Source organism: Xiphophorus couchianus, chromosome 20 (genome assembly GCF_001444195.1).
Source record: "Xiphophorus couchianus chromosome 20, X_couchianus-1.0, whole genome shotgun sequence".
Lineage (NCBI taxonomy): Eukaryota > Metazoa > Chordata > Actinopteri > Cyprinodontiformes > Poeciliidae > Xiphophorus > Xiphophorus couchianus.
In genome coordinates this window covers 15,875,142-15,892,046 of record NC_040247.1, presented here as the reverse complement: position 1 = coordinate 15,892,046, position 16,905 = coordinate 15,875,142, and the positions used below count along the sequence as shown (strand labels likewise).

The 16,905-nt window shown below is 43.7% G+C and overlaps 1 protein-coding gene and 1 long non-coding RNA gene across 12 annotated transcripts in view; one reads left to right on the top strand and one right to left on the bottom strand.

Moving 5' to 3' along the window:
- Positions 1-16,905, top strand: part of wnk2 (WNK lysine deficient protein kinase 2) — a 36,477-nt gene that overhangs the window by 5,287 nt on the left and 14,285 nt on the right. For 9 of the 11 annotated variants that reach the window (XM_028002456.1, XM_028002458.1, XM_028002457.1 and 6 more), the window contains exons 2-10: positions 8,843-9,015; positions 9,277-9,497; positions 10,949-11,106; positions 12,526-12,614; positions 12,793-13,012; positions 13,179-13,431; positions 13,853-14,163; positions 15,540-15,662; positions 16,235-16,267. In XM_028002456.1, coding sequence (XP_027858257.1) covers positions 8,843-9,015; positions 9,277-9,497; positions 10,949-11,106; positions 12,526-12,614; positions 12,793-13,012; positions 13,179-13,431; positions 13,853-14,163; positions 15,540-15,662; positions 16,235-16,267 — 1,581 coding nt within the window. The remainder of the gene's footprint in view (positions 1-8,842; positions 9,016-9,276; positions 9,498-10,948; positions 11,107-12,525; positions 12,615-12,792; positions 13,013-13,178; positions 13,432-13,852; positions 14,164-15,539; positions 15,663-16,234; positions 16,268-16,905) is intronic. The other 2 variants (XM_028002466.1, XM_028002464.1) reach the window with 1 other exon arrangement.
- Positions 5,869-6,504, bottom strand: LOC114135310 (uncharacterized). The gene is made up of 2 exons (XR_003593579.1): positions 6,292-6,504; positions 5,869-6,219 (listed from the first exon to the last, which is right to left on the bottom strand). It is a non-coding gene; the product is annotated as an uncharacterized LOC114135310 (long non-coding RNA).

Sequence of the window (16,905 nt, the reverse complement as noted above, 5' to 3'; positions counted from 1 at the left end):
CAGCCGTCACTCCATGCTTTCTTCTAAGATAGTATTTTAAAGAAAAGGAAGGTTATGGTAGAAACAATGCTGCAACCTCAGTTTTCAATTAGCCATGCAGGTTATTTTATTACATACTAAACCTACAGTTCCCCTGCAATGACAGCTTGCTGCATCACTAATCTGTGTATGCAGTAATCTAATGATCAGTTTAGATGCAATCCATGTGATATGGAGATTAGTGTCTGCAGACAGACGTGCAGACAGAGGCTGGCCTTTCAGGACTTAAAGTATGCCAAATTAATTTTCTGCCTGTAAAGAGGAAGTGTTTTATGGCATTTTAAAATCTGCATGTCGTTGAATTATTTAGCAGGGGTGTGGCTGTTCAGAAACAATTTTTTTCACATTAGAGGAACAAAATGGTAAAAAAAAAAAATCCGGGCAATTGTTTTTATCCATTTAGTGCAATCGTCTGTGCAAAGTCCTCCCCCATCTTCTTGTTTTTGCAGAACCTAGGTTCACTGCATCAGGCCCCGGGGAATAATTACCAAAAATGGAAGGCCTACTCAATCAGTTTCAGACTGCCTCTGGAATTACATCTCTACTACACTGTGCTTATTTCACATTTTCTACTGGTAAGAGCAGAGGTCTAGTTTCCAGGGAGGGGAGAATCTTAGCAGGCTGATATACAGAAAAGTCAAGATGTTCTATTTATCATATCCTTGTATCCCATACTAAAATTGTTGCTTAATTCTTTTTAAAAAATTGTCACGGAGCCTTGTGCATTCTGAAATTGTCATGTTGAGTTTTACTTTACGAACCCACATGCAAGAACACAATCAGAGAGAACGATTAAGTGCACAATAATCAGTTTATTGAAGTCAGGGGAGGGGTCAGGACGCGACTCCTGGTGCTGATGACCGGGTCGTCTTGCTACCAACAGGAGAAGCAGGGTCAGAGCAGTGAGGAGAAAATCCTTCGGGAATATTCCAGAGTCTGTCTTACTTGGAATGAGGGGGGTTCCACCAGAGAGGGATTGACGAGAGGAAAGGGTGGACACACGAGGGGTGGCTTCTGACCGGTAGCACCGACAGCGTCGAGGGAGGACACAGGAGGTAGGGAATCCACAACGAGGGGAGCACAGGCGCACACTGAACTCGGGGAGGACTGCTCTTCGCCAGAACAGCAGGATATCTGACGAGGAAGACAACAAAGGGTTAGAGCGGAACAGATCACAGAGAGCCTAGTTCTGGAACGAGTTGTTACCGAAGTAAGCAAACACTCAGGCGATGAGACGGAGAGGAGCTGCTGCTTAAATCCATAATCCACGCCCTCCAAAACAAGCTGCAGGTGTGTAAACGGGTTGAACTCAGCAGCCTTCCAGGGGCTCTGTCTGTTGGCGACCTCTGGTGGATGTCATGAGGAATGCCAGTCCCAACGGCAGGAAAAAAAAACTCAAACCAAAAAAAACCCAAAATAAAACGGAAACAAAATGCAGACCCTGACAGTACCCCCCCCTCAACGGACGCCACCTGGCGGCCGAGCAGAGGATGAGGGCTGAGAGTCCCAATACTCCCTAATGAGGGTGTTATCCACAATGAACGATCCCGGGACCCAGGAACGTTCTTCAGGGCCGTAGCCCTCCCAGTCGACGAGGTACTGGTAGCCCCGACCCCGCCGCCGGGAGGCCACTAGCCGACGGACGGCAAAAATGGCGTCGCCCCGCCCGTCCAGGGAGGGAGGAGGGGGTTCGGCCGGAGGGCAAAGTTCACTGGAGAGAACAGGTTTAATGTGGGACACGTGGAAGGTCGGGTGGATACGCATGGATGAAGGGAGTCGGAGTCGCACAGCCGCGGGACCCACGAGCGCCAGTATCTCGAAAGGACCGATGAATCTAGGGGACAACTTCCTGGACATAGATTTAAGGGGAATGTCACGTGTTGACAACCATACCTTCTGCCCCACGGAGTATGTCGGGGCAGGGATCCTAAGTCGGTCAGAGAGTCGTTTATTACTGGCGGATGAGTTGTTGAGGGCGGAGACGGTGTCCTTCCAGATCTTGTGACTCCTGCGAATGTGGTGCTGGACCGATGTGACAGATGTTACTTTCGTCAGCCGGGAGGAGAGGAGGTTGGTATCCCAGGACTACTTCAAAGGGAGAGAGACCAGTAGCTGCAGACGTGTGGCAGTTATGTGCATACTCTACCCACGGAAGGTGTGGAGCCCAATCATCAGGGTTGGTAGAGGTGAGACATCGCAGGGCGGCCTCCAGCTCCTGGTTCATACGTTCAGTCTGCCCATTGGTTTGGGGATGATACCCGGAGCTGAGAGACACCCTGGCTCCCAGGGCGGAGCAGAACTGACGCCAGACCTGCGAGATAAACTGGGGCCCGCGGTCGGAGAGGATCTCCTGGGGTATCCCATGCAGCTTGAAAACATGCTTGATGAGTAGTTTAGCTGTCTGAGCAGCGGTGGGTAGTTTGCGTAGGGGGACAAGATGACAGGCTTTGGAAAAACGGTCGATGATTGTGAGAATAGTGGTCATACCTTTGGACCTTGGGAGTCCGGTGACGAAGTCGACAGCGATGTGGGACCATGGTCGTCCTGGTATGGGTAATGGCTGTAGGAGGCCAGCAGGGGGTCGGTTGGACGACTTGTTGCGTGCACAGACTGCGCAGGCGGAGACATACTCCTTAACGTCCTTGTGTATTGATCCCCACCAAAACCTGCGATTGACCAACCCTATGGTGCGACTGACTCCAGGGTGAGCGGCGAACTTGGAGGCATGAATCCATTGTAGGAAGCGGGCACGGACAGCGGAGGGAACGTACTGTTTACCTGGAGGACAGGCTTCAGGAGGAGGCTCGGTCTGGTGCGCTTGGCGGAGGATGTCCTCCATCTCCCACGTTACTCCTCCGACTGTGCAACTAGGCGGGAGAATGGGAGCCAGGCTTTCCTCCGAATCGTCAGGGGAGTGTATCCTGGACAGAGCATCTGGCTTTACATTCTTTGAACCTGGACGATAGGAAATGGAAAGGTTAAAGCGTGCGAAGAACAGAGACCAGCGAGACTGGCGTGGGTTGGATCGTTTAGCTGACTGGAGGTAGGACAGGTTCTTGTGATCGGTCCAGACTAGAACGGGGTGTTCTGCTCCCTCCAGCCAGTGACGCCACTCCTCCAAAGCCAGTTTTATAGCCAGCAATTCTCTGTCTCCCACATTGTAATTCCTTTCAGCTGGAGAGAGTCTGCGGGAAAAGAAAGCGCAGGGGTGTAACTTCTGATCCTGCGCAGTGATCTGGGACAGAACGGCCCCCACCCCAATATCGGATGCGTCAACCTCCACTACAAACTGCCTGCTTGGGTCGGGTTGAACCAGGACCGGGGCCTTGGAGAACCGCGACTTGAGTTCAGTGAAGGCGGCCTCGGCTTGTGGAGTCCAGCTAAACACCCTCTTTGTGGAGGTGAGAGCTGTGAGGGGGGAAGCGATCTGGCTATAGTTCCGGATGAACCTCCTGTAGAAGTTGGCAAAGCCTAGGAAACGTTGGAGTTGCTTACGCGTTTCAGGCTGAGGCCAGTCCAGAACTGCTGCGATCTTGTCCTCTGCTGCTCTGATCTGTCCGCTCTCAAGGACGTACCCCAGGAAAGTTACTGATGGGCGGTGGAACTCGCATTTTTCGGCTTTCACATACAATTTATTTTCTAGTAACCTCTGGAGAACTAGACGGACGTGTTCTTGGTGCTCCACCAGGGTCCTTGAGTAGATAAAGATGTCATCTAAGTAGACAAAGACAAACACATTAATGAAATCTCGGAGGACGTCGTTCACAAGGGCCTGGAAGAAGGAGGGGGCGTTAGACAAACCAAAAGGCATGACCAGATACTCGTAGTGCCCCATAGGGGTCTTAAAAGCGGTCTTCCATTCGTCGCCCTCCCTGATGCGTAGTAGATGGTAAGCGTTTCTAAGGTCCAGTTTCGAAAAGACGGTTGCCCCTTGAACAGGTTCGAAGGCAGAGGAGAGCAGGGGTAAAGGATACTTGTTTTTGATGGTGATTTGATTTAGGCCTCTATAGTCGATGCAGGGCCTCAGAGAACCATCCTTCTTCCCCACAAAGAAAAACCCAGCACCCAAAGGGGAAGACGAGGTACGGATAATACCTGCAGCGAGGGATTTATTTATGTAGTCCTCCATGGCCTGGCGTTCGGCCCTGGAGATGTTATACAGTCTACTGTTAGGTAGAGGGGCTCCAGGCAGGAGGTCGATTGCACAGTCATATGGTCTGTGAGGTGGTAGAGAGAGGGCTTTGTCCCTACTGAAAACAGTGATGAGTTCATGGTACTCACTAGGGACGGCGGTGACGTCGGATGGATCCACCTCATCCATCGTGGAACGTGTGGGCTGCGAAGGAACAGCGGAACGGAGACAGGTGGTGTGGCACTTGGAAGACCAGGAAGTAATCCGTCCCTCAACCCAATCTATCTGGGGGTTATGCTTGAATAGCCAGTTGAATCCTAGAACTATGGGGGAACTGATAGTGGGAAACACATAGAAAATTATCTCTTCAGTGTGGTTACCAGAAATTAGCAGGCGTAGTGGCTTGGTCCGGTGGGTTATCTGGGGTAGACCCTTCCCGTCCAGGGCAGCGACACGGAGAGGAACTGGTAACGGTTCAGTAGGCACGGAGAGCTGGTGAATTATGTCGGAACTGATGAGATTTTGTTCGCAACCGGAATCAATGAGAACTGACACAGAAAGTGAGTCATTGTTGGCGAATAGGTTGACAGGGAAGGTGAGACGGGGTTTAGGAGTGGACGGTGCCGGCAGTTTCCCCGCCTTCACTGCCGGACCTGCGGGTTTAAACGTACAGGACAATTAGCAATCACATGGTTCGGCTCACCGCAGTAAATACAGAGCTGGGAGCGTAACCTCCGTTGACGCTCCTCGGGTGTGAGCCTTGTGTTTCCTATTTGCATGGGTTCCATACATGGGGCTGAGGAAGGAGGTGAGTGCTGAGCAGAAAGATGACTACTGGTTAGAGAGGTGCATGGAGAAGAAACTCGACGGGTGCGTTCCCTGGCTCTAGTACGGATTCGGTTGTCCAATCTTATGGATAAGTTTATGAAATCGTTCAGGGATTCTGGCTCATCCAATGTGGCTAATTCGTCCTTTATCTGCTCGTTTAGCCCATGGAAAAAGGCGCTCTTGAGAGCTATCATGTTCCAGCCAGATGCGGCCGCCTTGATCCTAAAGTCTATGGCGAAATCAGAAACACTCTTCTGCCCCTGCTTTAACCCGTGCAAATCTCTGGAAGAGGATGTTCCTTCCGTCTCCTGGCAAAAGACCTGTTTTAACTCAGTTAGGAACTCGGGGTAGGTACATCCATAATTAACTGCGGTGGTAAACCGGGCTTCGGCCCACTCTAAGGCTCGGCCCGTCAACAAGGATAAGACATAAGAAATCTTACGGTCATCATTGGGAAAACTCTGTGGCGAATGGTTGAAGACAATGGTGCATTGGAGGATAAATCCTGTTACCTTCTTGATGTCACCAGAAAACTTATCTGGAGTTGCCGGGCGGACCTCAGAGAAGCCGGAGCGGACGAGCGGATCCGGGGCTAATGACGGCGCGGATGGGGAAACAGAAGGTTGATTTGTGTCCTGAGGTAATGAATTCTGTAGGAAATTTGAGAGTTCAGTTAATCGTCGGTTAGTTTCAGCTTGGCGATTTCCCAGCTCTCTCAGAGCTGAATCGTGGAGCTGAATGAGGGCTTGTTGGTCTGATAACGCTCCTCTGATCGCGTCTGCGGAGGTCGTAGCTTGGCCTGAGTGTTCTGTCATGTTGAGTTTTACTTTACGAACCCACATGCAAGAACACAATCAGAGAGAACGATTAAGTGCACAATAATCAGTTTATTGAAGTCAGGGGAGGGGTCAGGACGCGACTCCTGGTGCTGATGACCGGGTCGTCTTGCTACCAACAGGAGAAGCAGGGTCAGAGCAGTGAGGAGAAAATCCTTCGGGAATATTCCAGAGTCTGTCTTACTTGGAATGAGGGGGGTTCCACCAGAGAGGGATCAACGAGAGGAAAGGGTGGACACACGAGGGGTGGCTTCTGACCGGTAGCACCGACAGCGTCGAGGGAGGACACAGGAGGTAGGGAATCCACAACGAGGGGAGCACAGGCGCACACTGAACTCGGGGAGGACTGCTCTTCGCCAGAACCGCGAGAGAACAGCAGGATATCTGACGAGGAAGACAACAAAGGGTTAGAGCGGAACAGATCACAGAGAGCCTAGTTCTGGAACAAGTTGTTACCGAAGTAAGCAAACACTCAGGCGATGAGACGGAGAGGAGCTGCTGCTTAAATCCATAATCCACGCCCTCCAAAACAAGCTGCAGGTGTGTAAACGGGTTGAACTCAGCAGCCTTCCAGGGGCTCTGTCTGTTGGCGACCTCTGGTGGATGTCATGAGGAATGCCAGTCCCAACGGCAGGAAAAAAAAACTCAAACCAAAAAAAACCCAAAATAAAACGGAAACAAAATGCAGACCCTGACAGAAATCCTTCTTAGAGAGTAAATATGAGATGTTTGAACAGTTTTTCAGATTTTACAGTATTCCAAAAAAACATAAACCCATTTTCTGCATATATGTTTACATGATGCACAGCTATCCATATCATAGAGGTATATGTGGAAAGTGTGTGAGCTCTGTCTGATCAGGTTCTTAGGGGAGATCTAGCGATGATTCAACCATTCTGACCCTGGAGACGAGGCTGTGCCCTTTAGAGCATCTATGCCTTTGAAGCTTAGTCACAAAAACCTGCTGCTGTATAAATGCTTTTCTTTTACTGTCCGTACTCTGTGTACGTTTACCGAAGCTCTGAAAGTGAGTCAGCATTAGTCACAAATATATAACGATTTGTGAATCAAAACTAAAGAAGAGAAAAGCAACACAGGGAGCTTCTCTTGACATTCATTTGCTAAATAACTATCAAACATTTGCAGATGAAGTCATTTGTGCAAAATGATCAGATTGTCAATTTGTAAAATTCAACAGTATGGCTGAGTTAAGATCTTCATCTTATACTCGCACCGCACCCGGTTATTTGTTTTGTTGCTAAACTCTTGTTTAAACCCCCCTAGTATTGCCACAAAGATATATCTGGAGAGATTCTTGCTGATGCAGCTCTCTGCACCAACACACAGATGAGATAGGAAAGACTGGGTTCGGCTATGGGTAGCAGCAAATATGGACAATGTGACGCAGAGAGATAATTTTTCAATATATGTGCACATTTGGTCCTCATGTTTTGCATTTAAATATAAGTGTCTGTACTATATTTTCTGCAAAATTATCATTATGTAAAGTAGATCTGATGCCACACCTTGATTGACGTAGACCTTCTCCCTGTAAAGCATCTTTACTAAATTGTTTGCAAACTTCCTAAAAAGAAACAATAGGGACATAAGGACAGTGCAGGCTCTTCAGTAAGAACTTGAGTCACAAAGGCAGCTTCAGAAGCTGCATAATGTAGGATGCATTAGGCTGCACAGGTCACAGTGGGCGCTGAGTGAAATCCGATTCCTGTGTGTCAGTCAATAGCCAACACCATGAGTCAGTGTATGAACTTACTGCGCACCCCCCTCATTTGAAATGGGAACTGCAACCTATTTCCTCCAGTTATAGTGTCCTTATTGGAGCAGTAGCAGCGAAAATCCAGAAGGCGCCTAGAGACTTGTGGCCGCTGTAGCTGCTGCACTGCTGACTGGCGAGAAAAACGCGATGCAGAAGGTGTTTGCTGTCAGCTCTTTTACTATTTATACAACAGTTCAGGGAGGGCAGGGGTCAAGAATATCAATCCAGTCGAAACAGATTCGAACAGAAGCTCAGTACACACAAAATTAAAGTTTTAACATCTTTGAAGGTGGATGCACTTACTGCATCAAAGCCACGGGTTTGTGTTGACGCCTTTGAGCTTTGTGGTTATGAAAAAATCTCTTGTGTTTTAGTCTTGACAGACGTGACTTTGTCTGTTTTACCGCTTCAGACAAAACAACAAGGCTTTTACTCATCCGTCCTCTGATTATGTGTTGATCCCACTTGGTTTTTGAGATGTTTAGGATTTGTATGTTGACAAAGAGAGTAAATGGGTCAGACCCCCATGTTCAGCTAGATCAAAATGCCAAAGCTGTGTTCACTCCAAAGCTTCAGAGAATCCTAAGGGAGCCCCAGTCAAACTCACTGCTTCAATCATATTAAAAGTTATTATGGTGCTTTTGTTAAATCTGTCCAACAAAGTGAAAAGCTAACATAAAGCATAATGGAAAAGTTGCATTGTTGTGTCTGATGTTTCTCATCTTTCCCATCTCTATAAAGCTGGTCAGCAGAGGGACACTTAAAAAGCTCTAAACTGTCCAAGTGGTCATCTAGCCTGACTTTGGACTTGATACAACACAGGCAGACAGGGCCGGATTTACAAGGATGTTTGGGTTTGGTGTCCTCCTAATACAGAAAAAGTATTTTACTAATGCAAATTGGAATACAATAGGTAGTCCTATTTATAAGCAGAATTGATGCATGATAGGTTTATTACATCTGCTGATCAGTAACTTCATGTTGTTCCAAAACATAGCATATCTTCATAATTTTAAAATACTTCAGTATTGTTTGTATTTATAAAAATCCCAAAATATTAATACAGTTCACCTTATATGGGCCTGTGAGTTTGATATAAAGTACAATGCAAAACATGCATTCATTAAAAAGAGAAGAAAAAAAAAGAAAAGTCTTTTATTCATAGATTAGTGTGAGTGAGAGCTTTGGGAAAATGACATCAATTCACAGATTTCCCTTCCTTTTCCCCAGGAAAGGAAACTATCCAAAGCAGAGAGGCAGCGGTTCAAAGAGGAGGCAGAGATGCTGAAGGCCCTGCAGCATCCCAACATCGTGCGATTTTATGACTTCTGGGAGTCACCAGTAAAAGGGAAGAAGTGCATCGTCCTTGTGACAGAGCTAATGACATCAGGAACACTGAAAACGTAAGAAGAACAATAATTGATTATTGTCTTTTGAGACTTCATGTTTAAATGTGCATTACATGACTGCACATACAGTAAAGGTTAATGATCTATACTTTTCATTCATTTGTTTGGGAAGCTAAACAACTTTATAAATTAAAGATGTATTAGTCATATTCAGACCGCCTCAAAAAAAGATCAATCACTCTATATATATAAAAAACAAATGTCTTTATGTGTATGAGTTGGAACATTTGAGAGTGTATATTTGCCTTCTTGCAGGTATCTAAAGCGCTTCAAGGTTATGAAGCCCAAAGTCCTGAGAAGGTGGTGTCGGCAGATTCTCAAAGGCCTCCATTTCCTCCACACAAGGACGCCTCCCATCATCCACAGAGACCTCAAGTGTGACAACATTTTCATCACTGGTCCAACTGGCTCTGTCAAAATAGGAGACCTTGGATTAGCAACACTAAAGAGGGCCTCTTTTGCCAAAAGTGTTATTGGTTAGTTGCTGGCTTTTTAAAATTTTTTTAGCTAAAACAATTTTAATCCTGTTCTGTCAGTTTGGATCTATGTTGTCCTGGGAGCTTCAGGGCTGCAACAGAACTAACTTTGTGAAAGAATAGTTTCTTCACATGTCCAGATTGGTGACAAATTAAAAGAAAACAACCGGATGTTGCGACAAGTAATTCCTTCTTATCAGACGGAAATTGATTCAGTAACATCTTCCTTTAATATATACCTTTAATAAGTTAATATATGATTAATATCATTATGATATTAATATATTATTAATATATTAATTAATATTATTATAATATATATTTATATTATTAAATTAATATGTCTTAAGAACTTCAGCTTTAATTAAAAACTAATTATTATAAAAATTTATTATGTTTGTGTGACACAGTTCCTGGGGTGGATATGGCAATTAAAACTAAGGAATTCCCTTTGAATATAATTTTTTTGATTATTCAATATTGTTGACCTTGCTAATAAAATATCACTAAGTTATACTTTGTAATTTTTAGCTGATAGTATCTATACAGAAGTAAGTAAAATGCAATTGATAAATAATTACAATTTTATAAAGTCAACATAATAATATAACAAACTAAATATAGTCATTTTTAATGACTTGGCTCCTGGTATTTCTTTTGCAAATATTAATGTTGCCCAGTAAGATATTCACTGCACACTTTTGAGTGCAGTGAATATTTCAGGATAGGATCTGCACAGGATCCTATATCCTGATTTAAATCAGGACATAGGAGGGAAGGTTGGCTGTGACCATCCAGCTGGATCCAGATGTTCTCCAATGGAGCAGGTCAATAACACACCAGTCTGAGCCTGCAGGTGTACATTCATGCTGCATGTACACAAAACCCAGACCCCAGAGAGGAGAACATTTCTACTGTTTTATTGTCATTATTATGGTTAATACCAAATGCCTCTTAAATATGGAAGAGGCAGCAGAAAGCTGTTCAGACTAATTACTTCCTGGAAGAAGGTAAGCTTATCCTCTTGGGTCTTTTCCAGGAAGACGGTGCTTCCTTCTGAAATAAGAGATGACAGAACACCTTGTTAATGTTCCAAAGCTATAGTCCATAATATTCACAATTTCAAACTTTTTAAAATGATGAAATGTAATACAGTTCTCTCAATGATGTTAATGTAAATGAAAATATTTATAAACATTTGCATTATTATAAAAACAGATTTCAACAGAGGATTTTGTAACAAACACTCAACTAAAAAACTGCATGTTGAATTTTCTTTTAATTTGTCACTCGTTTATACATACATATAGAGTTTTGTTGTGATCCATTTAAAGCCAAAGCTTCAGCAAAATCATTAATTTTTGCTTTGCTGCAGCTAACATTTGAACACTGATAACATAATAAAAGTGTAAATATTTAACACACAGCTCTGTCATACCTAAATATTCCAGGTACTCCAGAGTTTATGGCTCCAGAGATGTATGAGGAGCACTATGACGAGGCTGTGGATGTCTATGCTTTTGGGATGTGTATGCTGGAGATGGCCACCTCAGAGTATCCTTACTCTGAGTGTCAGAATGCTGCTCAGATCTACCGCAAAGTCACAAGTGTAAGTTCATTTTCATGAGATGTGGTTACTAACTCTTTATATCATGGCAAAACATATCAATCTGAATACTTTTACTTTTTGCGATTTGAAATGAGTGATAGAATAGAATGAAACAGATTGAATAGATTGTCATTGTGCATGATACAATTGCATTGTGGATATTCCTCTTCTGCTATTTTTGAGCTTTGATGGCAAACAATTTCTCTATCTGTCACTGTTTTTGTAACTTTTATTAGTAGACGAAGAATAACAATGATAAATATAAAATTTAATCTACTGTCACAATAATCTATGTTGATATATTGGAATAGGAAATGTAACTGGAGCATTTGTAGTGGCAATATAAAATTAGGCAGCTATAACTCATATATAAGCTGATGAATGAGGACAGGGAATATATCAACACAGTGAGGCTGTTTCTGGCACAGACCTCTGAAGGTCTTTGTGTTTTCATCAGAACTGAACTGTAAACAGTAACCTAGCTTGATCCTAGCTTTTGTACTGAAGGTAGAAAAACCATAAAAACTCACAGCGAATAATAAAAATGCCAGCCGAATCTGCAGATGGATCAGGCCAACAATAGAATCTGCTGAGACAGAACTTCTTTGATGGTTCTGTGTTTTCCTCTGACAATCACTCTTTCTGACTCTTTTTTTTCTGAGTCAGCATTGAGAGCTCTCAGAAATCAGGTGCAAACCACAAACTGTGTTCGTGGCACATTGCACACCCATGGCTAAAGTGCAATCTAGTATTTTTCCAAGTTTTCAAAGACAAACAGTTCCAAAATACTGCTAGATGACTGACAGCATACCACAGGCCGAGGACAGAAGTCTAATTAAAGGTTTAGATGTTCAGAGCAGAAAACCCAAGAATGCATTGATTTCTTAAGTTAAATTCAAAACTAGCTAAGCAAGATGATTAGTTTTATAAATACTTCTACATGGATTGACAGACTCACTTTGATCTTAACAACATAACAAGGCCAGAATATCAATATCGTGCCGGTTTCACGAACATCATGTTTGTTATAAAAAATTATTATAGCTCATCAATGTCATGATGATGATCTCTTACAAAAGTCTTACTTAAACATGTAAATAGTCAGATTTCTAGGGGCCCGTAATACTAAACTTAAACTAACATTAACCCTCAATTTCCATCAAACCAAACCAAGTCAGCCCCTTAAGCCTCATTTAGATTGACATCCAGTCTCCACTTGTAAGCAAATCTTTTTTACCTCCTGCACTATGTATCTCTGTAATCCTTTATCTGTAGATATTGAGGGGAAGCTGTGTATTGAGGGAAATTAATGCGTTTTGACACTGCTTAATCAAATTGCTCCTAGTCATGATATATAGTAATTGCTCCTGATGAGAACTTGTTTCCTAGTGAGTTGGGACATGCTGGTTTGCTTTTCAGGGGGTGAAGCCTGCCAGCTACGGCAAAGTCAGTGACCCAGAAATAAAGGAAATTATTGGGGAGTGTATCTGCCACAGATGGGAGGAACGGTAAGTTGCCAAAGACATTTGAGTTGGTCTGAAACACATTCCTTATGCGAGTAGTGGAGCTGGACCTTTGTGTTCATGTTGCATTTTGTTTCTGCTCTGGCTGTATGACGTTAATGCCCATATTTGTGTTGCCACTATAAAGATCTGTTGTGCAGAAGTGTTTGTGTATTTTCTGCAGGTACTCCATCAAGGACCTCCTGAACCATGCATATTTTGCCGAAGACACAGGAGTTAGGGTTGAGCTAAATGAGGAGGACGATGGACAAAAATCAACCATTGCTTTAAAGTTGTGGGTTGAAGATCCTAAAAAGTTAAAGGGAAAATATAAGGACACTGGTGCTATTGAGTTTACCTTTGACTTGGAGAAAGAAGTTCCAGAAGTAGTTGCACAAGAAATGGTAAAGGAACTGATCTAGTCATTATTTTCTTGCAAATATATATAGAAAGGTCTAATTTTGAATGACTCATGACAGAAGCATATTTATATTTAGCATACAGTGTATTCAGTTTGACCTTTATGTACTTTGTTTTACCTTTAACAAGAGTCTTGCCCGTTTCTTGTAGGTGGAGTCAGGATTTTTCTTGGAATGTGATGTAAAGATAGTTGGTAAATCTATCAGAGACCGTGTGGCTTTAATAAAATGGAGGAGGGCAAGGACTGGCTCACCAAATGGAAACAGTGAAGTGAAGAAGATGCAGCAGAACCTTCTGCAGGTCCCTGGTACTGGTCCACCTGAGGAAACCATATTCACCACTGCAGATTGTGAGGACCAAGAAACTCTGATCTGCACTGTTCCTGTAATCACACCCGCCACATGTAAGAAACTCAATGAAAAAAGACATCTTTGGTGCACTGACTTTATCACCTCTGGCTCTTGTGCATATTGTATTACATTGTTATAACCACAAGCTACAATATATTTTCCATATGTTTGCTGTGTCTCCTACACGGCTTGCAAAAAACCTAAATCTGCACTCAATCTTAATCTGCACTAATAATTGTAAGAGATGTGAAAACTCAAATAGCCTCAAATTAAGCAGAATGCCTTTAAATCAACCTGAAGTAGAGATAGAAAAATAGGACTACAGCGCTATGAAATGAAATTAAAGCAATCAGACACCATGACCCCTAATTTAAATTCCAATTACAGCCTCATTCGACCCTTCATTACTATCTGATTTTCCTCCAGAGGCTTTTCATGGTGAATTATAGTGTTTCATTCTCTCTGTTGTTACAGCTGATAGCGGAGTGAACTCCAACGTGCAATTAGACGATCTGAGCAATCAGCAGAATGGTCCCTACCAGTCACTTCCAGAACCCATTTCTACTGCACAGATGCTCTACAGTCCTCCTTCACAAACTGACTCCCAGCTGCACCAAGGATCCTACCAGCAATCTGCAGGACAGGCCTCGCATGAAAACAACAAACAGCCAACCACACAGCCACACCAGGGAGCCTACCAGCAACCCACAGCAGATCAGCTGCATCCTGGGACCTTCCAACAGCCTGCAGCACAACTTCACCACGGGCCTTTTCAGTGTCAAACAGTGAGTACTTGCTGTTATGTTTTAATGATATGTCCTTTTAAATTCTATTTATTTTTTTTTTTTTGCGAAAACGTAATGTTTTATCTTCTTTTCTGAATGGATTCCTGATCAGCGCCACTACAGTGACCCTTTTGTATGTCACAAGAACCGGCTCGCCACTGAAAGCACAGCGTGTCTTAGGCGTGGCAGTGCCCCCACAGTAGAGATGTTACAGTGCAGGATGCACTCCCTCTCTCAGACAAAGAACCAAAGTCTGTTGCAAGATCTCTCCTCGTCTGACAGTTCACAGAGTTCACTGCATTCTGCAGTTTATCTATCCTCAAACGATGCCCACAATCCCTCTTTATTATCATCTCCTTTCTTGCCTCTGCATCAGCTTTCTCTCCATGACTCAGCAGGTTATTCAAATTCACCTCACCCTCCCCTGATTTTACAACCTCCCTCAGCACACCGTCTTAGTGTGCCACGCAGCCCACAGCGACATCACCTCCGACATCAGTGCAAAGCTTGCATGTCTCTCCTCTTTAAAGACAAGATGGAAGGAGGCGAGACGCACAGACGCACTTCTAGCACATCCAATTTAGACGCATCTACCTCTGTTCATTTGTTAAAGTCTTCACAGGCCACTTTACCTCACGTTTTGGGCTCACCTGCTGAACCATCACCAAACTGCAAGCCAAGCAAGACCTCCTCACCTTCACACCATTCCACATCCTCATCAGTCGTGTTTCCACGAGGTTTATATGAAGGTGGAGAACTCCACCTTCTCAACTACTGTCTCCAACACATTGTCAGTCGCAGAACCAGCTCTCCGACCCTTCCTGAAAGAGGAGGTGTAAATTACCCACTCCAGAGCCACATCGGGGACACCAAGTACTCTGTAACTGAACATAAAGGGAAAAGTCAGAGCCTGGAAGCCCCTCTCTCCCGAACCCCAAACTTTGATGAGAACTTGGTGCTGTCATCACTTTGCAGCAAAGGCAGAGCAGATCACATGGTATGTGAGAGAAGGAGGCAATATGTAGTTTGAATGCACCATAGCTGCACTGGTCAGTATCCCTCCTGATTCCACCAGCAGCTTTGGTCCTTTTAACAACCAGTTTTCGGCTTCTGCTTAATTCACAGCATAAACTCAGTTCCTTGGTTCGCTTACAGTGAAGTTAACCACTGTTGTAACTTCCCTCTCTTAATGAAACTTCCCATGACAAACACGCAACCTGTCCATCTGCTAAAAATCTCCCTTAGTTTCATGCCATTGACAGCTGATACTTAAATACGCTAAATCTCTTTAGGAATGTGCAGAACAAGATTTTTTAAAAAATCAAATGTCTGAAAAAGTTTAATTAAATGTGGTCTCTTGATTGTATTTGTGACAGACAGTTTCTGCTCCAGCTACCCCAGTGCCCCCTGTGCAGCAGAGCAGACAGACATCCCAGAGTTTCCCAGCTGCAGCCCCAACTCTGCAGATGCATCTTACTGTCCAGTCCACCCAGGAGCAGGTACTGCAAACTCTGAATGACTTCTGAACTCACCGGAAGAGAGAGCGAGAGAAAGAAAAATATGCCGTCCAATAGAGGCAATGTCAGATAGACTAATATTACCACTCACCCAGTATTGGGGACATTCTGTCTGTGCCTCCAGAACCGTTCAAATCAGTCAACGGATCCATGAAGAACATTTGGTAGTGTCCTAGAATGTGATTCATTCCTTTAATATTGTAATTTGCAGGGATAACATTAGATCTGGAACAGAGGAGTCTGGACATCAGATGATCTTTGTAAGCTCCTTTCATTCTGTGATCAACATGTGTTCTCTGTACACGTGTTTGCCTCTGTGACTACTTAACAATAACCTATTCATTGAATTTTGCTCTTATTAACAAAATAAATAGCACCAGAGGTTTTTGCTTTAAATAGTGCGTGCGTAGCATGGATAAAAATATAAAAATGTGTTTTCCCTTTTGCTGCACAGCTCTTTATTGTTGTGTATGTACTCCGTCTGCACCCGTTTGTATGAAAAACTCTATTTATGTGGTCTGTGTTTGTTTCCCATTTGTCTCCTCTCCCTGTAGTGTCATCTCCAACCAGCTGCCGTCCCGTCTCAGGTAGACTTGCCCACTGCAAAACACACACGGTTTTAAAATTAGCTGCTCCAGAAGCTCACCTGTTTCAGTGCTTCAGACCTTATAGCTTGTGGTTTAAAACAGCAGATAATACTCCTTAAAAATATATAACGATATAACTCTACAGTCTCAACAATAATTAAATCATGGGTATCCAAAGTGCAGCAGGTGGCCCTCGGTCTTCAATCCAGGAGCAGATTTGAGATGCGTTTGTCCTTCCAGCACAAGCAACTGATGCAGATGGACTATTTAAAAAGGTTTCAGGGTATAATACATGCTTTATAACTCTTATTTGATTTAATTTTAGAAGCAAAACCATCCAGTAATTTTTACTTACAGGCTGATGCATTTATTAACCTTGCCTAATTATAGCAAGCGTTTTCAAAGAAAGCGTGACTCAGATGCCGTTCTTGTTGCAAAGAAACAGATGGACAAAATCTTCCCAGGCCAAGAAAATAGAAGATTATTTACCTAAAAAATTTTGATGATGCAAACATGTGAGACCATTTTAGTATATTGGATCTCCATTTATTTACAGATTGTTTTTCCTCAAAAATCTAACTACCTTGTTTAACTTGACTCTTCTGGACAGCAGAGCAAAGACTTTGAATTAGATAGCT